The sequence below is a fragment of the Bos taurus genome, chromosome 3 (genome assembly GCF_002263795.3).
Source record: "Bos taurus isolate L1 Dominette 01449 registration number 42190680 breed Hereford chromosome 3, ARS-UCD2.0, whole genome shotgun sequence".
Lineage (NCBI taxonomy): Eukaryota > Metazoa > Chordata > Mammalia > Artiodactyla > Bovidae > Bos > Bos taurus.
This window is the reverse complement of record NC_037330.1, coordinates 110,030,158-110,052,392: the sequence shown is the minus strand read 5'-3', so window position 1 is coordinate 110,052,392 and position 22,235 is coordinate 110,030,158. Positions and strand designations below refer to the sequence as shown.

The following is a 22,235-nucleotide window of genomic DNA, read 5'->3' as shown; positions in this document are numbered from 1 at the left end:
GCGGCACCTTCCACCCCTCGGACTGGGCCCAGCGACTCCAGCCAGGAGCTGGGAGCTGCCTCTTCACCCCCACGTCTACCCCACCAGCCAGCAAGAACACCAGATCGTGGTTCCTTCTAGAGTGAAGGGAAAGAACCCCAGTGTCCAGCCCTCTTCCTCCAATCACCCTTAGGCTGAAGCTACTTCAAACCCCCTTTTCCCATTATGTATCCCACCCCAGGGAAGAACCAGATCAATAAACTGAAAATGAAAAACCTTTCAGGTGAGAGAAGAGCGGAGAGAATGAGGGGATGGGAAGGACGTGGGCAGTACAGACCAAGATGATACAACCACGAGGGACAGAGATCTGGCATCTGGGTCTCAAAAGGCAGACCCTGAGGTGACACCGGCTGTACACAAAGCCATGCCTGTTTCCCAGCTCACTGAGACTCCAGGCACACAAGCAGACCTCCAGCCCAACCCCTCTCAGGAGGCCCAGCACAGAGCGAGGCACCACTGGGCCTAGGCTGGGCCCATGGGCTGGCAGCTACGGAGCTTTGGCAAGACTTGGCTTTTCTTTTCCACTCAGCTAGACCGTAATGAGCCCCACCTCCTCCTCAGCAGTGGGTCAGTCAGCGTGAGCACAGCCTCTTAAACGTGCTCCCTCATCTCACATTAATTGTACCTATGATCCCAACCATAACCCTGGGAGCTAAACCAGGCCAGTTCACTTTAGCTTCATTTTCCAGCAGAGGAAAATTTCAGAATGACTTATTCCAGGGTCATGCCACATGTAAGATGCAGAGGAAGAGCTTAAGATCTCACATAGCAACCACCTGTATCTGTTCTATCCCACATTAGAAAACACCCTTGAGGGCCATTCAGCTCCTGGCTCTTCACCATGAGCTCTTCCAGCCTTCAGATAATTCATTGCTCAATACATTTTTATTAATAATGCTATGTGCCAGGCATGGTGCTACCTGAAACATACATTTTTTAAAAAACACAATATATATGATCTCTGCTTTCACAGAATTTAGTCTAATGCAGAAAGCAGATCTAAACAAACATTAAAGTGGTAAACTGTGATAAAAGACCCAAAAGAAAAAAAAAAACAAAACAGGAAACAGGTAACCTAATTAAGAAAGAGGTGGTAGTGGAAGCATCTCTGAAGGAGTTAGATTTAAGCTAAAAGTAGACAAAGGAGGGTGGAAATAAGGACTTATTGTACAGCACATGGAGTTCTGCTCAATGTTATGTGGCAGCCTAGATGGGAAGGGGGTTTGGGGGAGAATGGATACATGTATATGTTTGGCTGAGTCCCTTTGCATGCGTGCATGCTCAGTCGCTTCAGTGATGTCCAGCTCTTTGCGACCCCATGGACCGTAGCTGCCAGGTTCTTTTGTCCATGGGGATTCTTCAGGCAAGAATTCTGGAGTGGGTTGCCATGCCCTCCTTCCCAACCCAGGGATCGAGCTGGTGTCTCACGTCTCCTGCATTGGCAGGCGGGTTCTTTACTACTCGGGCCACCCAAGTCCATTTGCTGTTCACCTGAAACTACCTCAATATCAGCTATACCCCAGAGCAAGATAAAAAGTTAAAAAAAAAAAAAGACAGTGGAGAAAAGATCATTCCAGGAAAAGGGAAGGATACTTAGGAAGCCCCTGAAGCTGAGTGTAATGTGACTGGAGGGTGGGAGGCACGGTTATGTCATAGAGGGTCTTGTAGGCCATGGGGAGCTTGAACTTAATTCTGAATGCATTGGAAGACACACAAAGGTTTTGAGTGAGGGATTGGCATCCTCTAATTTAATTATATACATGTCGCCCTTTGGCTGCTGTGCAGATTGGACGGAAAAGAGGCAAAAATATGAGTGGGGAGATCAGGAGGCTGCTGCCAACAGCTGGTAAGAAATGATGCAATCTTGGATCAGGGCATTGGCTATAGAGGTCATTCAAGATGTAGTGTCAAACTAGAAATAACAGGACTTAGAGATGGTTTGATTATGGGAGGAAGGAAGGAGGGGTCGAGAATGACCTTCAGCCTGAGTGACTGGGTATGTGGAGGTCTCATTTACTGAAATGGAAAACACACGAGGAAGAGCAGGTTTTTAGAGAAGAAAGATCACATTTTTAAAGATGTTAAGTTTGAGATACTTATGAGACCACAGGCCTATGAGTGGCCCACAAAACATGGTGCAGTTGTGATACTGACAAATCTGTATGCTTGAAGAGTAGCACCAGACGCAATGCATCCACATACATCTTCCATCAAGCCTCACAGCAACTCCGAGACGGGCGTGAATGACTACTTTCATTTGACAGACATAAATGGTGGCTCTGAAAGGGGTAGTCTTTTTCATTCCACATTTACCGGGCAATACTGCATTCCAGGCCCCATGCCAGGCAGTGAGCAGACACAAAGGTAGAAGACATAGCCCGTCTCAGGAATGCTATAATCAGAGTATCACAATAAAGTGAAGGTCGCTCAGTCGTGTCCAACTCTGCGACACCATGGACTATACACTCCATGGAATTCTCCAGGCCAGAATACTGGAGTGGGTAACCATTCCTTTCTCCTGGGGATCTTCCCAACTCAGGGATTGAACCCAGGTCTGCTGCACTGTAGGTGGATTTACCAGCTGAGCCACCAAGATCACAAAATTCCTCCCTTCCCAATATTCCCCTGCCAAATACTTTCCCCTGTTCTTCAGTGTACAAACCTCAGGAGAGGAAGCCCCAGAAGTTATTAGATAGACCTCTGGGAGATAAAACCCCGAGACACCCTCTCTGAGCCATTAGAGATTCTCAAAGCAGGGTGAAGTTTATAGAGAGGCAGTTGAGAATTTGCACAAGAAATTCTGAGCACCCTGTCTCCACAGCACTCGGGTGAGTATAACCTGATGCTTTATGGAAGAGACTCAAGTATGGTTTGTGCGGCTGTGGGCTGAATTAATATCAGAAACCTGTTTAAATCAAGTAAGTACCATGTGTTCCTACCCCAGTGTGTGGAACACAAAGTAAGACATTGATCACCCCAATCTCCCAGACTCACAAGCTCTCACCTCTCCAAGTATGTAATCTCCAAGCTAGTGAAGCTGAGTCCTAGCAGGAGCACAGCACAGGCCCTGGGGTATGCTGTTTCATTAGAAGGGAGCTGAAGGTGATGGCTCAGTGCTCTGGGCACAGGCATGCGGTCAGGTCACCACTCTCTACTTCAGTCATACCAGGGTCAAAGCTTAGCTTGCCTTCTGACAGCTGTACTGGCACAGAGAAAAGTAACGCAGAACTTAAGCTTCAGCTTTTCTGTCTCCAAAGAGTGCTTTCTTTTTGGAGCTTAGAGTAGAAACCCTTTGCTCCCTAGATTTCTCAGGCACTGATTTTCTTATCTTTAGCAGTCAACTCCAAAATCCTCTTTTCCATCTCTCCCCCTCAAAAAAGGATATGGGAAAGGAAGAGGGGAGAAATATCCAGCCCTTGCCCCTAGTTCTGTGTTGCCCAGCAAGGGCTGCCAAGCCTTGGGCACTGTTTAGAGCACTCAAAGGGAGGGGCAATGATGATCACCTTGGACCCACAGCTGTCAATCAAAGGACAGTAATATATATGTAAACTCTTCTCCCTGCACACCCAGACCACTTGGTAAGTTAACGTGATCAATTCACCAGAGTTGAGAAGACACTGAGGGGACAACAGCAATGCCTCTCACACCAGGCCCAGAGAGGCCTCCCCTGGGAGAGAGGCACTCTAAAAGCAAAATGCTCAACATTAGACAGGTTTTGACCTAAGAATGAGCATTTAGTCTGGACACCAAATCGTGCCCTCCAGGCACTGGATTTATTGAAAAACTACATACATATTAAAACATCTTTATATACATTTTCTCTGTTATAAGATTACAAATATACAAATGCAAATTCCATCAAAGTCAGCATCTTGTACATTAGAAACAACTGCAGAAAACCTATATCCTAATTCCATCAGTTAAATTGGGATTCCTCAACCAGTTAAAAAAAACTGGCACAGCTCACCCAGCTTCCCAAGTGCAGCTCATGACAGTGAAACCACAGTGTTTACATGGGACGTTTTTCCAAGGAAGCAGTGACGTTTGGTTCCGAGGGGGGAAAAATATGTTTAAAATTCTGAGAGCCTCATGGTGGTTCGGAGAAAACTGGGACTGGTGGCAATCCTCTTGACAACATTTTGATGAAACTCCTTGATGGTCTTCTCTCAAAATAAGTAATGAAGTTATTACTTCATTGTCCTCTGACTGGTCAGGGCAACGTACTCAACCCAGCTGAATGCAATAAATAATGATTATATATAATTCTTCGGTCAGAATGAAAAGGAAGGTTCTTGAGCAACAGTGTTTCAAATCAAAAACTGAAGTCCTAGAAGAGAGGTCTCTGGTCCACAGACTATCTAATGTGGATGGCCACTGGCTGTAACCTTCTATCTTCATCCTTATACTCCAGAAAATTTGCTCTTTCTGACTTGGGTACCAGTTTGAGTGCTTATTATAAAGGAAGCAAAAGTGAACCGGAAATTTGAGACTGCCTTGGGAAGGGCCAGAAAGGAAAACGGAAGGGGCATGACTTCTAAAATAGCCCATCTGTTGATTCCTAGGTCCTCTAAGAAGCCCCTCTCACTGAGTCCTGGTAACCATCCTGCATGTCGTAGGGGTGTGAAGACATCATCGCAGTTTCAGTATTCACTGCTTTCTGCAATTTTCTGTCCTGTCACACTTTTTCTTCCTCCAACTACCCCTTTCACCAAAAGGAATCAATCCAGTTAGTTGCTAGGGTAAAATGTCAAATATTTAATGGAGGACACTCGGGTATCCCATAAGTTGCTGTTGTAAACACTCCAGAATTATTAGTGGCCAACCCAGGAAGTAATACTAGGAAAGAGATGTCCAGAGCCACATGGTGGAAAGAACCGGAATATCTGTCCTCAGTCTTAATGCATTGACTGTGAAGGAGGTGGGGATCATCCACGTGAGCATCAATTCCAGCCTTCAGTGCCAGATACTTATCAATGGAGCCCCCACAGAGGTGCTGGCGCCCTCATAGCGCTAGCTTTCCAAGTAACGGAAGATGCTTTGCTTCGATTCTGAAGTACTATCATCTATTTTGAGGCGCTTAGGTGAAGTGGATGTCATTAAAGACGGACCCCTTCTCCGTACCTACAGAGCAGAGAAAGAGACAAGAATCAACTCAAGACCTTTGTACAGGCTGTGGTTCACTCATACTTAGCTTCAATCGGCTCTTAAGCAGCTCATAGTTAAATCATGGATAATTAGGAAAAAAAGAAATTGAAAATTTCCAGGCAAGTCTCACAGCTGATTATACTTACTGGGGTTAGCAATCCCCTTGTACCTTATTGGGAATGCAAGATTAACACTATGGCATAAATCTTTAAGCCAGAAATACATATATATTTTCAATTCAATTCAATTCACTCATTCATTCATTCTGCTTTGGAGAGTCGCCAAATCAGTTCTCAAATTCCCTACCCGAGGCTTAGATGATTCCTTTGCTGCCTCAGCCTTGACAGGAGAAAGTGTATGGAAGACGAAGTTTCTAGAATTTCGGGGAGCACTGGGGTTGAGGTCAGAGAGGGCAGCCAGTTTCTGAAGCACAGCTTTGGGCTGGTTGAGCAGGGAGCCTGTCTTCAGCTGAGGAAAGAAGAGTCATCTGGTATCAAATTCCAAGAAAGGAGAAGCCAGCTCCTCCCTGCACCCGCCAGGTGTGGAGGCGACACATTTCCACCCTGCTCAAATGGAAAAGAAATAGCAGGCTCCTTTGACACCTACTTCCATTCCCACAGCCACCCCCCTCCCTAATGACAGAGCACTCCCTTAACCTGACTGAGGCCTTCTAACATTGCAAATCATGACTTCACACGAACAAGGTCCCCAACCAACCTGGTTGTCACTTCCCGGTTTGATGGCTTCAAAAGGATTTCTGAATAAAGACTTTGATTCTTGAATAACCACAGTGTGACTGACTGAAAAGAAAAGACAGAGAGGCCTGCTCTGGGCAAAACTGGGTAGAATTACTTTTACATCTAAACAAACTATCAGGCCCTTAACTAAACTAATAAACTGAGGCCAGAGGAACTGATTATTTTATAATCATGATTTGAAAGTATAGTAAGTGGTTAAGACAGACAATTCAGCTAAACTTACTGTCTGATTAACAGTAATAATAAGAAAAAACAACAGTGATAAGACAAATTCCAGCTCTAACACTTAGGTATATAATCCTGGGCGACTAAACAAAGAAGCCAGAATTCACTCCTCTGAGCTGCCTTACAGGGCTTCCCAGGTGGCGCTAGTGGTAAAGAACCCGAGATGCGGGTTTGATCCGTGCGTTGGCAAAATCCTCTGGAGGAGGGCATGGGAACCCACTCCCATGCCTGGAGAGTACCATGGACAGAGGAGCCTGGCAGGCTACAGTCAGTGGGGTCACAAACAGCTAGACACGAGTGAAGCAACTCAGCCCGCACACATGCACGAGCTGCCTTAGAACATAAAGCAAAACCAGCCATATACACTCTCCACTACAATATCTACTGTCCAATAGAATTCGATTGAAAGAATATTGTCTCTCCCCATCCGAGGGGCCCCTTTAAGATAATATTAGACACAGGTCCATGACTAAGCTGCAAAGCCTCTGAGGGCTAGAGTCACCTCCAAGGCTCCAGCACCTACAATCCAGGGGGACAGCCCCTGTGAAGGACTAAGAGCTCACCATTCTTCTGCAGAGCTTTGGCTGTAACCTTCTTGGCCAGCATCATAAACTGACTGTCTTCCCCAATCTCTTCTTCATCTTCAGCTGCAATTTTCCCCTGCTGTGCCTGAAAATAAAAATCAGACAGCATTAACAGAAGCCCACGGTTCCCCCAAAGACCCAAAGAATTAGCATAGTCTGGAAGCTAGAGTACTTGGGATAACATTTGTTTTCCTTTTTGCTACCCTCTGTTGCTTCAGACCAAAAAAAAAAAAGTATTTTGGACAAAAACATGAATACAACTGCCCATGGTAGTCTTTTCAAAGCATAAAAGAAAATTCAAGGATTAAAAGAGACAGCAATACACTGCCCAAGGTTTTGACAACTCTCATGACAAGCTGGGTGACTGAGATGACCCTCATATCTAGGGTTGGAATAGGCGAATCTCTTGCAGGCTTCCTACATGGTCCCGAAGCCACTGCTCTCGTTCAATTCGCTCCTTTCTCCATCTGGCTTCCGTCTCGTCAAGCTGTTCTTCAATCTGATCATCATCAGAGTCTCTGTGGAACAAGTCCATCTGGGAAGCATCATCTAAAGCGAAGAGTTAAGGCTATTAGCATTCTGCAATCCCCACAAGAGAGGGTGTCTTGACAGACACTAGTGAACCCTGTCCGTTTATAATACACTGACACAAGCTCTTCCCACCACGAATGGAAAATAAAGGTCAAGGCCAGGTCCACCACAACCGCTGCTGTAGTTTTGAACTCCTCCTGCCGGCTTAGACTGGACAAACACGGACCGTGCGCCATTCGCTTCTGAAGGCAATGATCACTATAGGCAATGATCACGATACCTATGTTTTTCCAGCGGAATCTCCTCATTCGTCCAGGACCATCGCTGTGCAGGTCCCCATCAGCAAGGTACCTTTCTTGGTACAAACGTAGCTCGCGCTTATCATCATCTAACATTGTTTTCCTACGACAGGAGAAATATGGTGTTCAAAACCAGGGCCACTCTGGCTGGTTATAGGGCCTGCCTTAAGATGCACCCCACTGCTCAGAAGGGCTTGTTGGGATACTGACATGTGTATTTTCTTGACTTGACTCTGCAGTTCCTCATCAGAAGGAAGTACTTCATCAATCACATCCTCTTCATATTCATCAAGCTCTTCCCCATCATACTCATCTTCGCTTCCCATGTCACTCCCTGACACCTCTGCCTCGTCCTCCAGGTATTTCTTTAATCTCCTGGAAAACAATATTGAAAATTGGAAAATACAACAATGAATATACACACAGTAATGACAAAAGCAGAACACACAGCCACCTCTAATAACAAGCAAAAATTAATAATAATAATACGTTTGTATATACTTAAAAGCCTGTTACTTTGTGCCAATAACTGTGCTTTGGAGCATTATTGCATAATCTCAGGGAGGGGTATTATTATTGTTCCCTTTGATTTACAGTTGAAGGAACTGAAACTCAGAGAGTAAACAACTTCCTGATGGCCACACAGCTGAGAGGCAGCAGAATCTGGATTCAACCTAGGCTGGTGACTCCAAAGCGAGAGCTCTCAATCTCCTCTATATATTTGAGACATACCTGTCAGAAGGTTCACACTATTTTGTTTTGCATTTAGGCTCACCAGCTTCAGGAGATAGACTAGAGACAGTATGGTATGGAAAGGTAATAGCCTGGGGTCTTCCTCAGCCTGCCAAATCTTGACCCACAAATTACAGGTATGACTGAGGCTCACTTGTTGCTGTTCAGTCACTCAGTCGTGTCCAGCTCTTCGTGACCCCATGGACTGCAGTGCACCAGGCTTCCCTGTTCTTTACTGTCTCCGGGGAATTGCTCAGACCATGCCCACTGAGTCAGTGATGCCATCTCATCCTCTGTCGCCCCCCTCCTCTTCTCGCCCTCAATCTTTCCCAGCACCAGGGTCTTTTCCAATGAGTCAGCTGCTTCCATCAGGTGGCCAAAGTATTGGAGCTTCAGCTTTAGCATCAGTCCTTCCAGTGACTATTGAGGCTCAGTTAGTGGTAATCAAAACCACCACAAGTTCGTTTTTTTGACTTCAGGTTATACTGAAAACAAATTGACTGTCACCTTGAGTTCATATTGCTGTTATCTATGGTCGAGAATGGCAGAAGCTTGATGGCTTTCTGAAAGGTGATTTTTATCAAAGACTTGCATCATTATTTTAAAGCTGAGTTCCTCTAAATCCTAGGGTTCCTGAGGAATTCCTTCAGGGGCCAAAAGCCACCAAGCTCCTCAATCTTCCCATCTAACCCTCTTTGAGCAGCTCAACTTTTAGCTGCCATTCTTTATAAGACTTCATTTGAACAAAGGACACTATAGTTAAATAAGGTTTAAGAACCACTGCCTTAGAAAAAAATCTATAGATGACCCAAAGCTGTATGAGATGGTTAATTTGACAGGTGACAAATTAGAATCCAAAACTGATCTCAACAGAATGGAATGATGGGCTAAACACAACAAATAAATCTAATAAGGATCAATATGATGTCCTATATTTGAAATCTAAAAGTCATCCACATACAATAAAATGTGAAATATCTATTAAAACGGTTTTTATACAATTTTCAATATCATGGAAAAATATTTACAGATATAGTAAGTGGTGAAAAAAGCAAGATGCAAAACTGCATATATAAAACACTTTACAGATCTCAACCACATGAAAATATATGCCTAACAAAGGCAATAGTAACACTACCACCACTTTCACAAATATTCTGAATGGTGGACGCCTTATCTTTCCGTATTCTTCTAAATCTTCTAAAATAAATGGCTTACTTTCATCATCAAAACAACAAAATATTTAAAAAATTAACGGTGGGTCATTTGCCTGAAACTAGGATGAGGAAGCCCTACAATGATGGTAATTCAAAGGAAAAAAAAACATGCGGAATTGTAATCATCTACTAGATCCTCAGGCTCTCCAGTGACTCAGTTCTTATGCTTATTGGTTACTTTACAAGTAGTAGGCAACCAGAGCAAGGGACGTGGTTGCACCACCACACAGGGCAGTAGTCAGACCACACTTGAAGATAAAGAGAATCCACATATGTAAAGAGTCTGGAAGCAACGTCATGTGAGAAACAGCTGAAGAAATAGGGATGTTTAGTACAGAAATCACTTGAAGAAGTTGTGACTATCTTTGAATACTCAAAAGATATCATGTAAATGGATGTTATTCAATCTGTGTTAACCACAAAAAGCAAAAATAGAACCAGTAAATGTAGGTAAAATGGTGGTGGCAAGCTACAGCTCAACTGTCAGGAGAACTTTCTTGCAATGGAAGGAAGGGCTGTAACACCTACATTTGCCGTTTTGACTTCTCCGACTGCTGCAGGAGGTCTTCCTCATCATCATCTTCACGGTCTTCCGGTGTCAGATCCTCCTTGTCAGACTCACTGTGCTCATCCTGCAAAATCATACAGTACCACACACAAAGCTACACAGCATAAAATGCGCCCTCAGCTAAGACAGACTCAGAAACTTCTGCCCAAACATTTCAGTCTAGGAAACTGCTTTTGATAACATGCCAAACAGACGTCTCAAGAATTCAAACTACAAAACAAACAAAAATCCCCAGCAGCTATACATGGAGTTCATTATGATTACTTTCTTCCCTTCAAACTCACCTCATCACTATCAAATTCATTATCATTTGGGACAAGCCGAAAGTCTCCAAATTCCTCCTCTTCACCTTCTTCTTCCCTAAGATACAAATCAACAAACCCATACAAAGTTGTTGAAAGCCAACTATAAGCAGTCAGCCAACCTGGGGACTGAAAATATCTTATAGCCCCAACAATCTCTTCAAGAAACAGGAAACAAGATATCTTGCCTTTCAAAAAAAAAAAAAATTTTTTTAACTGTGATAAAATACATACAACATAAAGTTTACTGTCTTAACCATTTTAAGTGTACAGTTCATTAGTGTTAAGTACATTCACAGTGTTATCCAACCAACCTCTAGAACACTTTTCATCTTAAAAAACTAAAACTCTATACCCTTTCAATACCAACTCCTCATTCTTACGGCAGCACAGCCCCTGGCAAACACCTTCCTACTTCCTGTCTGTATGAATTTGACTACACTAAGTACCTCATATAAATGGAATCATACAGTATTTGCATATTTGTGAATGGCTCATTTTACTTAGCATAATCTCCTCATAGTTCATCCATGTCTTAGCATGTATCAGAATCCCCTTCCCTTTTAAAGGCTGAATAATATTCCACTATGTATGCATCCTGGAGAAGGCAATTGCACCCACTCCAGTACTCTTGCCTGGAAAATCCCATGGACAGAGGAGCCTGGTGGGCTGCAGTCCATGGGGTCGCTAAGAGTCAGACACGACTGAGCGACTTCACTTTCACTTTTCACTTTCATGCATTGGAGAAGGAAATGGCAACCCGCTCCAGGGTTCTTGCCTGGAGAATCCCAGGGATGGGGAGCCTGGTAGGCTGCCGTCTAAGGGGTCGTCGCAGAGTCGGACACGACTGAAGCGACTTAGCAGCAGGAGCAGCATGTGTGCATCCACTTGGGATGCTTCCACCTTTTGACTATTATGAATAATGCTGCTAGGAACATGGGTGTACAAATATCTACTAAGAAACCGTGTTCTCAGTTCTTCTGTGTATATACCCAAAAGTGGAGTAACTGCTGCAAGTGAGGAAGTGTTTAAAAAATGGGGTTTTGATTTGTATTTCCTTAATCACTGGTGATGTTGAGAACTTCCATGTGCTTTTTCTTGCCTTTTTTACCCTGTTCCCAATCAACTAAATGAAAGCATTATAATAAATAATTTCTCTATGCAAATATGAGACTCAAACCCACTGCAAGACTCTCAGGATATGAAGCCCCTAAGATGACCATTTACTGCTAAGCTCAGAGAAGCTACCCCTGTACTTTATCAGAACATGGAACTTGCCAAATTCCCTCAGATCACTGAGACTCACCGGTCTGTTGGGAAAGAGCCTGAACAAAGAGCGAGTGCTTCTTCCATTGGATCACCCAGGCTACTCTCCTTCTCCTGCTTATTTAACTCTGATGGATCCAGAGTAGAGGCATCTACATTACAACAACAAAAAAAAGGTTTGTCACCAAGAACTGACAGCTTTATCCTCTTTCCCCAGCCATCTGAAGACATGCCAGCTCAACACAGTTCTAAGGTAAGCTTGCCAAAAAGAGCTCACCATCCATTCATTCAACAAATCCTTATTTAGTGCTTATTATGTGCCAGGCACCAGGGAGACAGCAGTGAATAAAACAAAGATCCCAGCTCCCGAAGAGCTTACATTCTAGCAGGGGTGTGAGAAGGAGAAAAGGGTACGCAGGTGGAAGTAATAACTTAGCATTTATATGAAATCTACTCTGCAGTAGACACCGCTCTAAGCTTTGCACATATTCCAGCCTCAAATAACAAGTCATACGGCCAAAGTTAAAGCAGTCTTAAGGTGATACTTCACCATCCTAAAAAAGTAAGAGCTCTAAATGTTAGGAGCTAAGCAGTGAATTCAACCTAGGTTCAAGAATCCACCATGGCTCTGTTTTCCGTGAACATTTCACCTGAGACTAAAGGACTTCTTCACATGGACACTGACTTAAGATATTTGGGTGGGTGAGCCTTGCTGCTTCGTTGGATAATTACCCTGAGAAGTAAATTTTCCTGAACAAAGATCCAGAAGTTCCTCCATGTTCTCTTTCTTGTCACTCTTCCCAGGCAGAGGCTTTTCAGCCTGAGATGCAAACTTCCCAGTACACAAATCCAACAGTTCATCCATGTTGGCATCCATGGCGTTCTCATCCATACTGGCCAACGGCAACCGAGGCTTCAAATCTTGGTATTGATTCCTGTGGTTTCTAACATTTAAGAACCTACAAGCCCAATGAAGAGTGTAAGAAATGCTCCAGGAAAAAAAAAAGTAGTGGGGGAAAAGCCTGAACTCGTTTCCAAAAGCAAAATTAGAAGCTGAATTCTGAACCAGAAGACAAGAGTGTCAGACTTTAGCCTGTGATAACCTTGAGAGGGAGGGGGATGTTTATGAAAGAATAAAGGCTATTCAAAAGACAAAGGGTAAAGGCTAATTTGGGGCTTCAGATGGTGCTAGAGTAGGGCCTGGTGTTATAGCCATGTAATGTGCCACAGAGGTGTCAATTCTCAATGCCACCTAAAAATCCTAACGTAGTGGGACGAAAGTGAAAGTGTTAGTCACTCAGTCGTGTCCGACTCTCCGCAATGCCACGGACTGGGGCCCTCCAGGCTCCTCTGTCCATGGAATTCTCCAGGCAAGAATACTGGAGCAGGTTGCCATCTCCTTCTCCAGGGGATATTCCCGACCCAGGGATCAAACCCAGGTCTCCCACACTGCAGGAAGATTCTTTACCATTTGAGCCCGCAGGGATATGGATACAGGGAAATTTGATGACCTTATTAGAGTTATGCAGGTCTAATAAGGTAGAAATTGAAGGATCAGAACACTAGCAAGGCTATTTACTTTTTATTTTCTAGATAGACTTTGTTCAAACTTGTAGAATATACTAATGGTCTGCACACCTCTCTTTCTCAGAAGAGAAAGCACAGATGGAGTGACAGAAGCTCGCTTTATTTTTAAACAAAATTAAGCAGTACCCAGCACCGTCCCACCCACAGAAACATAAAACTACCTACCCATCTGCATCCAACAGTTGGCTCTGAGTGTCATCTTCTAAGCAGAACTGGAAGTCTCCTGCTCCTAGGAAAAGTGTCTTAGGTTCTGGGGAGGCGTTATACAGATCTTGGGAATCCTCTATGGGAAGTGAAGGCTCAGACAGCTTTCCTGAACTCTGGCACCAAAACAAAACCAAACAAAAACAAAACATTTTACAAATGTCATTCACTGTCATGACAACAGAAGCTGCTATTTGTAAAATTTAATCTACTCTCAGGCAATTGCAGTTGGGGAGGACAATGCATAGCCAAGGGAAGCTTAAAAAAAACATCCTCAAGAAAGAAAGAACCCTGGATGAGGCTTGTTTTTAATACACAAAGGGGGTGGATTTTTAAAACTGAACATACATAATGTGGTGGGAGTTTTTGGCTTGGACACACTTTATTTAGCAATGCGGGAAGCAAAAGGGGGAGGAGATTAGAAAACCATTAGCATCTCACCTTAGAGGCTGAACTGACCAAACTGGCTCGAAACAGCCCTGGGGAAGGAGATCTGAATCCTCCTGCTGTAGGGAAAAGACTGGTCCCACGGCCTGTTTGTCTGTTACAGGGCTGATAGGACGGAAGTGTGGAGCCTATCAGCTCAAAGCTGCTATTGTGGCTGCTCTCCTTGGTCAGTAATGAGCATGAATCATCTTCATCTAAAGAAAGACAACTTTTAAGTGCATGATTCCCAGAAATAAATCAGATTTGTTTAGGAAAGAGTTGAGAATGAAACTGGTAAGATCCACTGGTAGACCTCTCAAGTTACATGTTCTAAAACATTACATTAAAGGTCAATTATGGTACTAAGATAGCATCATACAATCAGGGTTTATCACTCTGAGCTAAGTGACACCTCAAAGTTCCTGTCTTTCTCTCACCTTCCCTAATGCCTATGATTACCCTTTCCATTATCTAATCACTTATACATCTTCCTTTGATCTACATGATAGAACTGTTTCATGTTTCACTCGATCAACACATATTCACTAACGACCTATTAAATGCTTAGGGTCAACTGGAAAGAAACTGCATGTAAGATTTCAAAAACTGGACCAAGAGAAATATTTGGGATTTTTTGTTTGTTTGTTGGCTACAACATGCAACGTGTGAGATCTTAGTTCCCCAACCAGGAATTGAACCTGGGCCGTCAACAGTGAAAGCATGGAGTCCGAACCACTGGACCACAAGGGAATTCCCAAGAAAAACAACATAGTTCATAAATTCCTATCACGGTCACAGGTAAGACCGGGAAAAGTTCACCAAGGTTCAGAAAAATGGAACCTTATGGAATTGTAGTCCTTAAATGTTAAAGCTGGAGGATCAGAGAAAAATCATGTTTCAAGTTCTATATAAGAGTCACTACTTACCTAATTTGCTAGGTCTTTTGCCTGAGTTTTCATCTATTTCTGATTTTTCTTCACTAGGAGAGTAACTACAAAATAAGTAGGTAAATTGAATATCTGTTTCTACTTCTTCCAAGAGGGGCAAATTCCCTGGTATTACCAGGGAATCTTATCTTTCCTTAGAGAGAATTACTTACCCCATCTTGGAAGAGCTGTCCTTGAATAGAAGGAAGGTAGAATCAGATGAGAGAGGCTTGGGGACAGACAGGCCAACTGACTTGCCAATTTCACCACTGCCATCATCATTTTCTTTATCTATTTCTTTCTCATCTTTGGTTTCTATTTCTTCACCACCGAGAAGGAATTCTGCAGTCTTTATCAATCACGCCACCCAAAAACAAAATAGTACAGGTCAAAAAATTTTAAAGCAAACATACTAGCTGAAATATGGCTGCTTAGTTACAAGTCACGTCTTAAGTCTGAAAAGGTAAACCTGAAGGGAGCTGAGGCCAGCCATCATCATTGACACAATTTATTAGTTGTAGACACTTCTAGAACTCTTTTATACTTTGTTACTTTACCTTTTACCCTTTCAAAACTGCTACAAGATTCTGAATGAACTGGATTATCATTTAACTGAGTCAATGAGAAACTGCATGATTAGCCTGAGATTGCAGGACAACTCCTGGCTTTCAACCAGACTGTGACACCCTGCTCGGTTCAGCCATGGCTTTCCTCTTCCTTTACCAACGGGTAAACATTAACCAGCTCTTTCAAATGACTCCACTGTTCAAATAAGGACACTTTTCTTCTTCCTAATACCAAAAATCCTACCATCACCTGTCTTCTCTAGGTGGAAAACAATACCTTAGAACAAGGGCAAGAGGCCCATCTACAAATACCTTCTTCAACAATTAATTTGGGAAGGTCTTGGCCTGAGAATTTATTCCAGACCTCAACCTGGCCAAGGTTAAAAGTGCTTTCTTTTCCTAAATAGAGAAATCTAAATGAACAACAAAGATAAAACTCTTTAATAGAAAGCCATTTCGATATCAGCATTATAGTACAATATCCAAACCAACGGGCAGAAGCCAGGGCATGACTGTGAACTACAGGTGTTCCATGGGGCTGAAAGAACTGAATGCACTAAGATTCAGTACACATGAGCTACCTTCATCTCTGACCCTGAAATCTCTTCTACAGTCAAACATGCTCATCAGCCTCTTACTCAGATCTGATTTTCTCTTTCCCTTATTCATCGTGACCTAGTAACAAAACCACGTAATTGCCAGCAACCTCCTCATTGCCTTCTTCCTCCGCTCCCTCTTCTTTCTCCTCTTCTTCCTCCAAGGCTTCCTCTCCCTCCTCTTCTCCATCTTCCTCGGAGTCATCTGTCATTTCTTCCTCCTCCTCCTCCTCCTCCTCTTCCTCCTCAAATCCATCCTCATTATCTAACTTGAGTAATGCTTGGCGTTTTTGACGCTCCTCCAACCTTCGGAGTTTCATTGCTTCTTGAAGTTTAGCTTTCAGCACCTGAAGCTTTTCCCCTGAACAAAAGTATGAAGAGATGCTTTAGATGCAATGACCAACTACACACAACAACACAAGTGTCCATTTCAGGCAACTCCAGAAGTGTTCTAGGCACATCACAAAAAGAAAATCAGAGACCTTCGTATTTTAGGCTTCTGTTATCTTAACAAAGGGGGAATATTAGGAATTGAGTGTAGGCGATAACTCCCATAATTATGTTCTATACCCTGGGATATTACAGAGATTATAAAATTATTACATAAAAAAGCAAAAAAAAAAAAAAAGAAAGGAACGGGGGCAAGTGGACCTTCAAAAATCTCTGGCTCAGAAGCCATGAAGGAAAATATTGATAAGTGTACCCACATTGAAGAAAAAGAGAAACAACTCAAGAGTAAATATGAGCAAAAGATATGAACTCGTGTTAAAAATAATGCTTAACCTCACTTCTTACTAGCAATACAAATCAAAATAATGATACCACTTTTTATACACTAGGCAAACATTTGTTATATCCATTATTAACAGGAAGAAATAGGAACTCTTACACACTGTCATTCAGAGTGAAAATTGGTGCAACTTATTTTGATGGAAAATGTGACTAGGACTCAGTGATTCCACTGTAAGGAATTTTGCATCAAGATTTACTAACATATATGTGATACTAGGATGCAATATTGTATGAAATACTAAAACGGAAACAAACATGATGTCCCTTAACAGAAGTATCGTTAAACAAATCATGTTATACCTATACACTGGAATATCATATGATGTTAAAATAAAAAAACCTCAAAAGCAGTATGTATATCTGAACTCCTGAGTTAGATGGTCTGGATTAGGCTACTAATTCTCTTACTTATTGCTGCTAAGTCACTTCAGTCATGTCCGATTCTGTGAGACCCCATAGACAGCAGCCCACCAGGCTCCCCTGTCCCTGGGATTCTCCAGGCAAGAACACTGGAGTGGGTTGCATTTCCCTCTCCAATGCATGAAACGGAAAAGTGAAAGTGAAGTCGCTCAGTCCAGTCCGACTCTTTGCAACCCCATGGACTGCAGCCTACCAGGCTCCTCTGTCCATAGGATTTTCCAGGCAAGAGTACTGGAGTGGGGTGCCATCACCTTCTCCATCTCTTAGTTACTAGTTATATAAATTTGAGCAAGCTGTTTAAATGCTTTGTATATCAGTTTCCCCAGATATAAAATAAGGACACTGATGTTATTTACTGTAAAGCACCTAGAGCAGTGTCTGGCAGAGAGGAAGTGTTCAGTGTCTCTCTCTCATACACTTACACAATAGTAAATGCATATGAATTTTCCTAGGACACACATGAAATTGTTAAGCTGCCTCTGGGAAGACTAATTTTTTTTTTTAATTTATCTTTTAATTGAAGGACAATTGCTTTACAAAATTTTGTTGTTTTCTGTCAAACATCAGCATGAATCAGCCATAGGTATACATATGTCCCCTCCCTAATTTTTCATTTTATACCTTTTCCTAAGTGTTTAATTTTTTTCTATGTGATAAATTGCTCATATTTTCAAAGTGGGAGTGAGAACAACAGATCTGTCCCTAACACAGACTACAAAGCAGAATGCATGATGTATGATCGCATTATTATTTTGTTTTCTAACAGACATGTACATGCATGCAAAAAGTTTAAAGGGCCATACAACATGGTTACAGAAGATGTCTCTGACAGAAAATCTTTTTGTTTATTCCAGAAATTTTGTTTACTGCAGAAATTTGTTATTTATTCCATTTATTTTCTACAATGGGTATTTTTTTAAACAATAAGACAAAAACTATTTTAAGAAATAAAGTCATCTTACCCACCTCATACAACGAGGCCATATCCAATCTCTGGCGTCTCCAAGGAAAAAGATTCTATAACGTCTCACTATAGGGTGTTCAGCAGCCATGAAGACCAGCCAGAGTACAAGAGTCAGGCACTCCACCCTACTCGTGGCCAGTAAAAATATACAAATAAAACAACTCCATGAACTCAAATACCTGGTTTTGTGTGGCTTGCCCCATCCAGCTTCTCCGCTGCCAAAGTCATGGGTACCACGTCTGCCTTGAGCTCTTCCTTCCCGTCAGCGCCCACATCTTTCACTATGATGTTCACATTCACCTTCTGACCAGCCCTGGGTCTGGCTGTGGGATTAGCATGCTTCCAGAAACGCTGCTTCAAGGCTTCCAGTTCTAAACCAAGCACCAACCAGTATGTCAGTTTGCCTTTTAGATCCCAATTAAGAAGTACAAGCCAGGTTCAACAAACGTTTAAGGAAAAAAAATACACAGAGAGACACCAAAAACTCCTTTGCTACCAACACCTGTGTTCAATTCATATACCTTAACCCAAACTAAAGGACTAAATGAGTTCCTTAAAACTCATTTTAGGGTAGAAATTTACAACTGAAGTTTCTAAATATGTGCAATTCTTTTTTAAAAAGCATTAAGCTGGTAGAAAAATACCATACTCCTTAATTATGCAAGGGCTTAATTTGTCACCGGTTTCAGTCTCCTTTTAAAATATTTCGTATTTTGAACATCTCACTGTTTATTAGCAATCTCTCTAAATACAAGCAAGGTCTATTTAAAAAATGGAAAAAGAGGGAATTCCCTGGTAATCCAGTGAATTAAGACTCTGAGCTTTCATTGCTGAGGGCCCAGGTTCAATCCCTGGAGTGGGAAAGCAGGGAAACTAAGATCCCAAAGCCATGTGGTGTGGCAAAAAAAAGAAAATAATCAATGCAATTAGTGATGTAACTTGGCAGCAGGGCTGGAAGTTTCTTCATGAAACTTTTACACAGATATACTCAGTACACTGAGAAAGAAAATCCCATTGAGAGGTGGTCCCTGGGCTTCCCTGGTGGCTCAGATGGTTAAGAATCCAACTGCAATGTGGGAGCCCTGGGTTCGATCCCTGGGTTGGGAAGATCTCCTGGAGAAGGGAATGGCTACCCACTCCAATATTCTTGCCTGGAGAATTCCATGGACCGAGGAGCCTGGCGGCTTACAGTCCATGTGGCTGTAGAGAGTCAGACATGACTAAGCGACTTTCACCACATACCAACTTATATACAAATGGGAACACACACAGGTACTATGACTGCAGTGGTCTAACTGCAATATGGCCTTTCCCTTCTTCCCCACCACTTTTGCTCAGAACTTTCTTTTCTTTCTCCCTCAGCCAGCTGTCACCTCATACCATCCCCTACTCACTGTGTAACAAGCCAATCATACCATAATGGGATCTGTTGTAAGAGAGCTGACACTTATAAAGAGAAAAGAAAGGAAAAGAACAGTTTCTTTGGGTTTGAGCTATTCTCATACGCTGTGCTTTCTCTTCCATGATAATGTGTCCAGGGCACTCCAAGTTTGGTTCTTTTTCCTAAAATTCACTCAACTCATACTTCGGTAGTTTTGTGGTTAGCATCCAGATGTGGTTTTTCCCTCCCTAAAGGGTCTTAGTAGAAAAAGAGAAGAACTGGAAAGAAACCTTTTTCAATGAGTCCCTGACATTATTTACTGGGCTTCCCAAGTGGCGCAGTGGTAAAGAATCCACCTGTAATGGAGGAGATGCAGAAGTGGGTTTAACCCCTGGGTCAGGAAGATCCCCTGGATAAATGAAATGGCAACCCACTCCAGGACTCTTGCCTGGGAAATCCTATGGACAGAGGAGCCTGGTGGGCTACAGTCCATAGGGTCACAAAGAGTCAGACATGACTTAGTGACTAAACAACAACAACATCATTTATTTAGTTGCAAAAATCCAACTCCAAAGGGATGGCATGTTTACACTGCAAACCAAAGAGTAGGGAGAGAAGCTATAAGTCTGCATCCCATTTCTTATTAGTTCAGTAAGTTGGAAACAGCAGGCAGTGGCAGTGGGAAGGGAACAGAAGTAGGAAGGTCATCATTGGTGCCAAGAGAATAAAACAAATGGAGGAAGATTACTCAGGACCTAAGATAAGAGTGAGGCAGGAGTAGCTTTCACTCTTCTGGAGAAAGCCAGGCCCCTCAAAACTCTTCATCCCCCAACCCAATGGAGCACCCACTTCCCTTGTTCTTTACTACGCAACTCAATCACCACCCTTCTCATCACAGAACCCCTGTTCAAGCTCCTCTCCTTCCTTCAGTCTTCTCCCAGCTTTCATCTCCTCTTTAAGTGAAACATCTCCGCTCCAGCTCATGTCTCCACCTAAAAGCCCTGCACCCTCGGGCCTCTGGTCATCAACCACCTTGCAATCTTCACTTCAGCTAACCAGAGCATCCTCTGCTTTCTCTTGTCTCTCTGTCTTTTGCAGGTCTGTCCCCTTCACCAAGAAAGCCCTCCCTCACCTCTCTGCCTTGTATCTCCTACTCAGGCTTCAGGACTCAGCTCAGGTATCAACTCCTTCTAGAAACTTCCCTGACTCCATGTGAGGAACTCTTTCTCTAGGCTCAAAGTATGCATAGCACTTAATATCCAAATTTCCTGCCTGTAACTCCTATTAGATTTTAAATTCCTTGAGAGCAGGGACTACATCTTACTGGTACATACAGCAAGCAACACCATGCTAAGTAAAAGTTCACTGCATAAATAAATGAATGCTGACCCTAACTTCACATATATTATGAAACAGAGTGATCTGGAAACCCGACATTCATGTCAAATATTAGTTCTGAAGGAAAACATATCCTGAGTTAAAAATAAGTGCCTATTATGAGCCAGGCATTGTGTTAGCTCCCTGTATAAGCCAATTGCAATGTTGGAAAAATTACCCAACCTCTCCAAACCTCATTTTCTTCATTTGCAAAATAATACTTGGGGTTATGAGAATTAAGAAAGATAACTACTACTAAAAAAAAAAAATCAATCAGTATCTAATACATTCAGTTCAGTTCAGTCGCTCAGTCGCGTCCGACTCTTTGCGACCCCATGAATCGCAGTACGTCAGGCCTCCCTGTCCTTCACCAACTCCCGGAGTTTACCCAAACTCATGTCCATTGAGTCAGTGATGCCATCCAGCCATCTCATCCTCTGTTGTCCCCTTCTCCTCCTGCCCCCAATCCCTCCCAGCATCAGGGTCTTTTCCAATGAGTCAACTCTTCACATCAGGTGGCCAAAGTATTGGAGTTTCAGCTTCAACATCAGTCCTTCCAAAGAACACCCAGGACTGATCTTTAGGATGGACTGGCTGGATCTCCTTGCAGTCCAAGGGACTCTCAAGAGTCTTCTCCAACACTGCAGGTCAAAAGCATCAATTCTTCGGCGCTTAGCTTTCTTCACAGTCCAATTCTCACATCCATACATGGAAAAACCATAGCCTTGACTAGACGGACCTTTGTTGGCAAAGTAATGTCTCTGCTTTTCAACATGCTATCTAGGTTGGTCATAACTTTCCTTCCAAGGAGTAAGTGTCTTTTAATTTCATGGCTGCAATCACCATCTGCAGTGATTTTGGAGCCCCCAAAAATAAAGTCTGACACTGTTTCCACTGCTGCAAAAAGGAGGTTGCTTCCCTCTCCTGTTTCTGAGTCTGAGATGATAAAGAAAACTTCTATTCCCATAACAAAATTTCAGTGTCTAGTATAAGTTTCTTCCTCACCTGTTAGTCTGAGGCTTTTAGGTAATGTCTAGTCCCACACAACAAAACTTTCTCTCCCTGCTCTGGGCACCAGCTTATTCCCACACTTCTTTGCTAATAGAGCTATGCTAGTTCTGTTACACAGCTCTCCCACCCCACCACCTGCTCTGGTCAAACTGACTTACACATCCTCCCAATATGTACCACACAGAGCGCTTTCTGTCCCTCCCAAGAATGTCCTTCTCTCCACTTCCACAAAATTCACCCATTCAATCAACAATGACTTAACTGATACTGTGGCTGACCTAGCACCTGCCAACCATATGCTAGTTAATAAAGCAGCATC

At 42.9% G+C, this 22,235-nt stretch overlaps 1 protein-coding gene across 3 annotated transcripts in view; it reads right to left on the bottom strand.

The window, feature by feature from the left end:
* Positions 1 to 3,772: 3,772 nt before the first annotated feature.
* Positions 3,773 to 22,235, bottom strand: part of CLSPN (claspin) — a 67,134-nt gene continuing 48,671 nt past the window's right edge. For 2 of the 3 annotated variants that reach the window (XM_015466035.3, XM_024986941.2), the window contains exons 9-25: positions 18,327 to 18,518; positions 16,082 to 16,332; positions 14,983 to 15,158; positions 14,810 to 14,874; positions 13,899 to 14,098; positions 13,419 to 13,573; positions 12,399 to 12,625; positions 11,707 to 11,818; positions 10,383 to 10,458; positions 10,059 to 10,162; positions 7,792 to 7,956; positions 7,563 to 7,684; positions 7,173 to 7,300; positions 6,731 to 6,836; positions 5,902 to 5,984; positions 5,491 to 5,652; positions 3,773 to 5,160 (exon numbers count right to left, since the gene is read on the bottom strand). In XM_015466035.3, coding sequence (XP_015321521.2) covers positions 5,050 to 5,160; positions 5,491 to 5,652; positions 5,902 to 5,984; positions 6,731 to 6,836; positions 7,173 to 7,300; positions 7,563 to 7,684; positions 7,792 to 7,956; positions 10,059 to 10,162; positions 10,383 to 10,458; positions 11,707 to 11,818; positions 12,399 to 12,625; positions 13,419 to 13,573; positions 13,899 to 14,098; positions 14,810 to 14,874; positions 14,983 to 15,158; positions 16,082 to 16,332; positions 18,327 to 18,518 — 2,435 coding nt within the window. In that variant the 3' untranslated portion in view covers positions 3,773 to 5,049. 3 annotated transcript variants of the gene reach the window in all.